The 9,911-nt window shown below is 23.9% G+C and overlaps 1 protein-coding gene across 1 annotated transcript in view; it reads right to left on the reverse strand.

Moving 5' to 3' along the window:
• LOC117170485 (cuticle protein-like) overlaps window positions 1-114 on the reverse strand; it is a 5,862-nt gene extending 5,748 nt beyond the window's left edge. Inside the window, exon 1 of the mRNA XM_033357206.1 lies at window positions 103-114. Within this exon, the coding sequence (XP_033213097.1) occupies window positions 103-114 (12 nt within the window). The remainder of the gene's footprint in view (window positions 1-102) is intronic.
• Between the last annotated feature and the right edge of the window lie 9,797 nt (window positions 115-9,911).

The raw sequence follows: 9,911 nt of genomic DNA on the forward strand, positions 1-9,911 counted from the left end.
TTGGTTTTGGTTCGTGTTACGTAATTGAAATACGACTCCTAAGGAATTATATCAGCGCATTGAAAATAAATCTCACAATAAAAAATTGAGTTCGTGACTCACCTTAGAAGCCATGTCTGTGTCTCAAAGTTGACTGATGATGTATGGACATGTAGCTAGACTTTATATACTACCCGTCAGGACAAATTATAAGAAAAAAAAAATTCGCAAGTGCAGGAACCACAATTGAAAACTTGATTCCTTTATTTCGTTGAACAATCTGGTCTCTCCCCACCAGTGGCCTCCAATGCCGAATATTATTTGCAATTATTATATCACTGGCATTAAGACACACGCTACGAGTCGAGTTCCCAAATCTTCATGTATGATCTGATTCTGGTAAAGCTGTTCAGAGAGCAGGTAAGTGTCAGGAAATGGAGAAACAGAGACTGGAAAGTAAATTGTTATTTTAAATCATACGAGCTTGGAAAAAAGTGAAATCGAGATAGATTTACTTTGGGGCCGTACTTAAATTACGTAATAGCTCAGGGGGGGGGGGGGTCAAAAAGTTTTTTAAAAAGATTTGTTACATCTTTCAATTTTTTTGTGATAAACCCCCCCCATTTTCTTGGTTTTTTTAAAAAAGAAATTCCATAATTTTTTGTTTTGTTTTCAGGGTTAACCCGTGTCCTTCGCTTTTCAAATTAACCTGAGGTTTTAAATGGGAAAAGCTCAATTTTTTCAAAAAATGAAAAAAGAAGTACTGGTTATACATTTTTTGTGAATTAAATTATTGTAATCTTTTAAGGAGTATTTAAGAAATAGTTTTCACCCAATAGCTTTTAATTTGCGCACACCCGAATCCCTTAAATCGTGCCCGGAAAATGCCCCGAAAACTGCGACATAGCAGTTTTTTATCAAATTTATGCTAAAGCGGGTATTTTTTAAAAATTTTGAACGTGATTTATTTTTAATTGATAATTGACGAGTTTTAAAGTGTATTTTTAATGAATTTAAATTGTTTAAACAATTTTGTTCCCTCTGTAAATTGTGAAAAGTTATTATCTTTCATAATAAATCGTACACATTTGATGAATGTGAAGAGTAAGAGTTCTTGTTTGACTTATTTGGTAATTATTTAAACAATTGTTATTTCTTTCAACAATTTTTTCTCCCTAAAGTTGTAAAAAGTTATTATTTTCTGGAAACAATGACACAATTCAAGAATGTTGAAAGCAATATATTTTTAAGGAGGTTTGGTTATTACCTATGCAATTTTAATTTGTTTGAACAATTTTTTAGCTTGTAAAGCGTAAAAAATTACCACATCCTGGAATTAATGAGACAATTGAAGGAATTTAAGAGTAATGCTTTTTCTACAAAATATTTAGAAATTTTTAAAATAATAATTTAAATTTTTTTAAACAATTTTTTTTGTTTAAACATTTATTTCTCTGTAAATAGTCAAGATTTGTTCTTTTCAGCAATTAATGGAACAAGTAACCCATTTAGAGAATAAAATTTTTTTCTTAAGATATTTTTTAATTATTTAAACAATTAATAGTCATTTATAATAATTAATAGAAACAAATCTTTCAGCCTGTTCTAAATTTTTTCAGATCGTCTTCGTTAATAATTGCAAAAAATATCTTAAGTAAAAAGTATTACATTTAGCATTGGCTAATTATGTCATTAATTGCAGAAAAGAATGACGTGTTACGATTTACAGAGAAAACATTGTATAAATGGATGAAAATTATTTAAACAAATTTTACTCTTAACATCCGGTAATTGTTCAATTAATTCCAGGAAATAATAATTTTTCACGCTTTAAAAGAGAAAAAAATTGTTCAAACAAATCAAAATTGTTTGAGTAATTATCAAACATCCTTCAAAAATATATTGCTTTCAACATTATTTAATTGTGTCATTATTTTCAAAAAATAATAACTTCTTACGACATTAGGAAGAAAAAATTTTTCAAACAAAAGACAATTTTTTAAGTAATTATCAAACAAGTTAAACAAGAACTATTACTTTTGACATTCATCAACTTTGTGCGACTTATTCTGAAAGATAATAACTTTTCACGAATAAAAGAGGAAAAAAATGGTTCAAACAAATAATCATTGTTTAAACAATTTAAAGTTATTGAAAATATAATTTAAAACTCGTCAATTATCGATTAAAAATAAATAGTAAAAAGTAAAGAACATAAAGAAAAGTCTCGTAAAAGTCAGGGAATTCCCATAACTTTCAATAATTGCCAATCAGAATACATTTGTAATTTTTCAATTTTAATTTAAAATTGATTTATTCCGTTTATATAAGATTCAAAGTCAAAAATATTAGAAGTTTAAGATTGTGGTCTTTAATTATGAATGGTCAGAAAACACTATTCAAATGTTTTTTTGGTGTTAAAAATTCGACTATTTTGTAGAAAATTGACTTGTTTAAAATTTATATTTTGGTTTGAAAAGTGAACTAAACTCTTTTTTGGTGAGAATTCAACAGTTTAAAAAAAATTTTAATTAACAAATTTATATATTTGAGTAGAAACTGCATCTTTCCTAAATAAAAATGCAATTGTTTGATTAGAAATTCATTTTTTTTAATGTCATCCTAATTGTTTAAAAATGCAACTGTTTTATTGAAAATCTAAGTATTTTTGTAGAAAATTTATTTCTTATTTAAAACTCATACTATGAGATTGACAAGTAAAATAAAAATCTTTTATTCAAGAAAATTCAACTATTTCTTTCAAAATTTGTTTTTTATTTTTAAAAATACATTTATTTTAGTAGGAGCTGCATCTTTCATGAATAAAAATGCAACTCGTTGGTTACAAATTCAAATTTTTTGTTAAAAAGTCAACTTTTAGGAAGTTCGTCTTTTCTAAATAAAAATTTAAGTCTCTTCGTAGAAAATTTACTTCTCACTTAAAACTCATATTTTGATGTTGAAAAGTGAAATAAAAATCTTTTTTGGATTAAAATTCAACTATTTTTCTTTTTTGAAAATTTGTGTGTTTTATTTTTTTTTTTAATAAACTATTTTAGTAGAAACTGCATCTTTATTGGATAAAAATGTAACTGTTTGGTAAAAAATTAAAAATTTGGTTGATTAGTCATCCTGTCCGGTTCAAAATTTAACTTTTTTTTTGTTGAAAATTTGCGTCTTTAAAATTTATATTTTGGCTTTGAAAAGTCAACTGAAATCTTTTTTAGGTAAAATTATTCAACTTTCTTAAAAATAGAAAATTTACTTCTTGCTTAAAATTCAGATGTTTTTGCTTACGAGTAAAATTAAAATCTTTTTTGGATATAAATTTAACTTTTTTCTTTTGTTAAAAATTTTTGTTATTACTTCAAAAATTCATCTTTTTCAGTGGAAACTGCATCTTTTTAAAATAAAAATGCAAATGTTTGGTTAAAAAATAAAAAAATTGTATAAAAAAGTTCTTCTTGTCGGTGGCAATTTCAACTATTTTTTTGCAAATTCACTTTTTTTAAATTCATATTGTGGTGTCAAAATGTCAACTAAAATCTTTCGTAGGTTAGAATTCAACTTTTTTTGAAATTTGTCTTTTTTATTTGAAAATTAATCTGTTTTTGTAGAAACTTCATCTTTCTGGGATAAAAATGCAACTCATTGTTTAATGATTCAACTCTGTTAAAAATGTATAAAAAACTTTCTTCTTGTTTAAAACTCATATTTTAATGTTAAAAATCATTCTTGGTTAAAAATGCAACTGTTTGGTTGAAAGTTAATCTTCTCTGTTGGAGGATTCAACTATTTTTATTTAACTCTTTTATTGAAAATTAAACTATTTGGTTAAAAATAATTTTTTCATCGCAGTAAATTCAATTTGTGTATAGAAAATTCGCCTTTTTGCTTCGAAAATTCGTCTTTTGGGTCGAAAAATTAATTTTTAAAATTATATTTCACCTTTTTTGCTTTAAGTATAATTTTTTACATTTTTTTGCTGTTGATAATTCATCTTTTTAGGTTAAAAAATTCATTTATTTTAATACAAATTCAAGTATTTTCTGAAAATGTTATCTTTTATAGTAAAAAAAGTAATTGTTTGTTTAAAATAAATAAGCAAATTTGAAAATTTTATTTTTTATCTGAAATATTGTTTTATTCCGTTTACAAAAGATCCATATTAATAATATTACAAGATTAAAGTGTTGGTATTTGAATTTTGATGGTCAGAAAACCCGCTTATGTAATTTTAAATTTGTTGAAGAACAAAACCCAATATTGTTTAATTTAACCAATTTTTATTCAAATTTGGTTACATGTAAAAATAAGTAATTGACAGGAATAGGATTGTTAGAACTAACCTCGATAAAAATGCCTGGCACAGTGGTAGAATCCTGTATTAGTCAGCCACAAAGTGTGTAATCGTTAGGACTGAAAAGAGCAGGATTTTACTACTTAGTTCAGGCCATCAGCTAAAAGAAAATATATCCAGATTTTTTTTTTTTAATGTTTCAGAAAAATGTTTTGAAAAAAATGTTAAATTTTTGAAATATCTAAGGTGTTTAAAAAATGTAAATGTTAAATGTTTTCCTACGATCTTTTCGACCTTTGCTCATATTGTTAGACAACCGAAAGTGAAATTTAAAACGATTGAATGAGTTTTTATTTTTGTGCAAAATATTCTGATATTTTTTTATTTGATTCTTTAAATGAATAGTTAAAAGTATTTCAAAATAGCAGAGTGTACAAGGAAGATTTTTTTTGCAAACAATAACATTTTTTGCAAAAACAATTCTGTAATTTGATAAATTTGATAAAAAAGTTAATTCTATACTAAAAAAGACAAATTTCCAACAAAATACAGGAACTATAAATCCAAAAATTGACTTTTTAACTAAAATAGATTATTATTAACAACAACAAAAAAACTAATTTTGAACAAAAAAATTTCAACTTTAACAAAACGTTGAATTCTTACTTAAAAATGAACAATTTTCGACCAAAAGGGAATAAGTAGATTTACAATTTTTAAAGTAATTTTACAACATAAAAAACTAAGTTTTAACCAAACATGAGAATTTTCAATAAAAAACTGGAATTTTTAACTAAAAAACATAAATATGTAAACAAAAAGATTAATTGACTACCAAAACAAACAAATTTTCAATAAAATTTAAGAAATTTTAACCAAATAGTTAAATTTTTAAGAAAAGAAATTTTTTTTTAATTTTTAAGAATGTATTTTAATATAGAAACATAGTTGCTAAATAGTTAATAAAAAAGATGAACTTTCAAACAGAAATATGAATTTTTTACAAAAAAACAAATTTTTAACAAAATTCAAGAATTTTCAACGGAACACTTGAATTTTCAACTAAAAACCACCAATATTTTAACAAAAGATTAATTCATTAACAAAAAAGACGAACTTTTAATAAAATTCAAGAAATTTCAACCAAATAGTTGAATTTTTTTAAAAGGAAACAAATTTAAAAAAAAAAATTTTATTGAAGAAAGTAGTTTAATATAAATATCTAGAAGTTGAATGGTTAATCAAAAAGATGCACTTTTTACCACAAAAAGAGGAATTTTTAACAATATTCAAGAATTCTGACGCAAAAAGTCGAATTAACTAAAAAGATTAATTCTTATACAAAGGATTGATTTTCTTCTAAAAAGAACAAATTTTTAACAAAATGCAAGAATTCTTCACCAAGAAGATGAATTTTCCAACAAACAGAATAATTTTCTACCAAAAAAGATAAATTTTCAGCAAAATTGAAGAACTCTGATTCAAAAAGTTATATTTTTAAATAAGAAAGAATATTCTTTTCTAATTTTTAATAAAGTAGTTCAACTTTAAAACCTAGTTTTCAAATTATTAGCCTAAAGATGACTTTTTAAACAAGAAGATTGATTTTCAACAAAAACAAGACGGATTTTCAACAAAATTCAAGAATTCCCAATCAAAAACTTGAATTTCCAAATAAATAACATAAATTAGAAGAAAAAATTACTTTTTTCCAAAAACGACAGAATTAGAACAAAATTTAAAAACCCTAAACCAAAAATTTGAATTTGAATCTTCAACAAAGAAAGACAATAGTTTTTTTCCAATTTTAAAAAAGAAGTACCACTTTAAAATCTATTTGTTAAATTTATCCGAAATTTATCCGAAAGATTTTTAACCGAAAAGATGATTTTTTAACAATATTAAGGTATTTTCAAATAGGAAGTTGAATTTTCATCTAAAAAAGATGATTTTTTTAACAAAAAGATTAATTTATTACAATAAAGATGACATTTTTAATCGACAAGATTAATTTTTAACAATTTTCAAGCGTTCTCAACCAAAAAGTTGAAGTTTTAAGAAAGAAAGAAACATTTTCTTCTGATTTTTAAGTAAGTAGTTTAGTTTAAAACCCTAGTTGTTAAATTGTTATCAAAAAGATGAATTTTTGAAACAAAAACTTAATTTTCTGCAAAAAAATAAACGAATTTTTCATACAATTCAAGAATTCGGAACCAAAAAGTTGAATTTGTAGCTAAAAAGACGAATTTTCATACAAAAATGTTAGTTTACTAATAAAAAAGACAAATTCCCAACAAAATTCAAGACTTCTGATCCAAAGAGTTATATTTTCAAATAAGAAAGAAGTAATTTATTTATTAATTTTAATAAAGTAGTTCAACTTAAAAACTGAGTTATTAAATTGTTAACCTAAAGATGTCCTTTTAAACGAGAATATTGATTTTCTACCAAAAAAAGAAGGATTTTTAACAAAAGTCAAAAAAATCTCAACCAAAAAGTTGAGATTTTTAACTAAAAAAGAATTCCTTAATCAAAAAATTTTTTTACTAAGAAAAATACGAATTTTTAATTAAATGGAGGAGTTCTCAACTAAAGTGATGAAGTTTCAACTGAAAAAGATAAAGTTTTAAACCAAAAGTTAAATTTACTACCTAAAACAAATTTCTAACAAAGCTCACGAATTGTGAACCAAAAAGTGGAATTTTTAAAAAAGAAACAAACCTTTTTTGTTTTAACAACTAAAATTTTTATTCATCAACTTTTATTTTTATTTCTTATTTTAGTTGATTATTTAAAGTTATTTACTTTTATGAAATTTAAATTAATTATATTTATTATTAATAACTGTATTTATAAACTGTTATTAATTATAGTTCAACTTTAAAACCTAGTTGCTAATTTTTTAACTAAGAGGATGAAGTATTAAACAAAAAGATTACTTTCTCATTTTCTTCCCTCTTTTTCAATAGGAACATTTTATGGTGGTTCTACAAATTTAATTGTTGTATTCTTGGTTTAATTTTCAAGAATTCTATACATTCACTTGATTATTCGATGTTGAACAGGATTTTAAATTTGATTTTTAATTTAATTCAAATTTCTTAAATTTTAATTCAAATAGTATCCGGAATCACATGAAATCGTTCAAAACACAGTGACTCACATCTTTCCTTAAGTTCAATTTTGCAAATACAGTGAAACCCTTCAATAGCCCTCCCTTCTATAGCACTTCAACGAATCGACGCCGCGTCACAGGTAGATGTAACAGGAGTTGTGCGGGGTGCGCGGGGTCTGCGTTTGTCACTCAGGCGAGCACTCAGGCGTGAACAAACAAAAGCGGAGCGGGCTATAATGAGTTAGTTCCCACCCACCGTCAGCCTCAAAATCGACGTTTTAGAAGAGTTTCACTGTGATTGGAAAAAATGGATTGAATATTTGTGAAATATTAAATTTAAGAGCGCGAGTATGGTAAATTTATTGGTCACGCAGAACGCGTAGTCGAAGGTCGTTTTGTGACGTTCCTTTTACGCATTGTGCTTTCGTAAACAAGACCATCCTAACGGATTATGTAACGGATAACGACGCGGTGAATCGTCGAGAGTAATGCCAAATTTATGCATTGACGTGACATTGGTCACCACTTTTACTTATTACGCCCACTCATTTCGCATCTGTGTCGACGCGTATTGTATTTTGTATTCTGTTAGCAGTCACTATTGTTTCAAACTAATTCGAGTCAATGAGCATCATTAGTGATTTGATTATACTTCTTTCATTTTTACACATACCTCATAGTTGAACAACTTTCTTAAGAATCAAAAAATTTCTTTCTTTCTTTCTTAAAAATTAACTTTTTTTTAGAATTCTTGAATTTTGTTAAAAATTGTTGTCTTCTCTTGTACTAAATTATTATTTTGGTTTAAAATTTCAGCATTTTTTATTAAAAATTCAAATTCTTGGTAGAAAATTCTTGAAATTTTTAACATTATTATATTTTTCTACCAAAATTTATCTTTTCAGATAAAAATGTAACAACTATACTTTGAGGTTGAACATCTTTGTAAAAAATTAAAACTACAAAATTTTTTTCTTTCCAAAAAATTATTTTTATTTTTGATAATTATTAAATTTTGTTAAATTTTTTGTTCTCTTTTTGTACTAAATTAATATTTCGGTTTATAATTTCATCTTTTTTAGATGAAAATTCAAATTCTTGGTAGAAAATTCTTGAATATTTTAAAAATATCATATTTTTATTTCAAAATTAATCTTTTCGGTTAAAAATGTAACAACTAGATTTTAGAGTTGAACAACTTTCTTGAAACTTTAAAGAAAAATTTTCTTTTTTTCTTAAAAATTCAATTTTTTTAGAATTCTTGAATTTTCTTAAAGATTGTTGTCTTCTCTTGTACTAAATTTATATTTTGGTTTAAAATTTCAGCATTTTTTGTTGAAAATTAAAATTCTTGTTAGAAAATTCTTGAAATTTTTAACATTATTATAGTTTTCTACCAAAATTTATCTTTTCAGATAAAAATGTAACAACTATACTTTGAGGTTGAACATCTTTCTTAAAAATTAAAACTACAAAATTTTTTTCTTTCCAAAAAATTATTTTTATTTTTGATAATTATTAAATTTGGTTAAATTTGTTGTTCTCTTTTTGTACTAAATTAATATTTCGGTTTATAATTTCATCTTTTTTAGATGAAAATTCAAATTCTTGGTAGAAAATTCTTGAATATTTTAAAAATATCATATTTTTATTTCAAAATTAATCTTTTCGGTTAAAAATGTAACAACTAGATTTTAGACTTGAACAACTTTCTTGAAACTTTAAAGAAAAATTTTCTTTCTTTCTTAAAAATTCAATTTTTTCAGAATTCTTGAATTTTGTTAAAGATTGTTGTCTTCTCTTGTACTAAATTAATATTTTGGTTTAAAATTTCAGAATTTTTTGTTGAAAATTAAAATTCTTGGTAGAAAATTCTTGAAATTTTTAAAATTATTATAGGTTTGTTCCAAAATTTATCTTTTTAGTTAAGAATGTAACAACTGTACTTTGAAGTTGAACATTTTTCTTAAAAACTAAAGCTAACAAATTTTTTTCTTTCCAAAAAATTATTTTTATTTTCGATCATTATTGAATTTTGTTACAATTTTTTGTCCTCTTTTTGAACTAAACTAATATTTTGGTTTATAATTTCATCTTTTTTAGATGAAAATTCAAATTCTTGGTAGAAAATTCTTGAATATTTTAAAAATATCATATTTTTATTTCAAAATTAATCTTTTCGGTTAAAAATGTAACAACTAGATTTTAGAGTTGAACAACTTTCTTGAAACTTTAAAGAAAAATTTTCTTTCTTTCTTAAAAATTCAATTTTTTTAGAATTCTTGAATTTTCTTAAAGATTGTTGTCTTCTCTTGTACTAAATTTATATTTTGGTTTAAAATTTCAGAATTTTTTGTTTAAAATTAAAATTCTTGGTAGAAAATTCTTGAAATTTTTAATATTATTATAGTTTTCTACCAAAATTTATCTTTTCAGATAAAAATGTAACAACTATACTTTGAGGTTGAACATCTTTCTTAAAAATTAAAATTACAAAATTTTTTTCTTTCCAAAAAA

Source organism: Belonocnema kinseyi, chromosome 4, assembly GCF_010883055.1.
Source record: "Belonocnema kinseyi isolate 2016_QV_RU_SX_M_011 chromosome 4, B_treatae_v1, whole genome shotgun sequence".
Lineage (NCBI taxonomy): Eukaryota > Metazoa > Arthropoda > Insecta > Hymenoptera > Cynipidae > Belonocnema > Belonocnema kinseyi.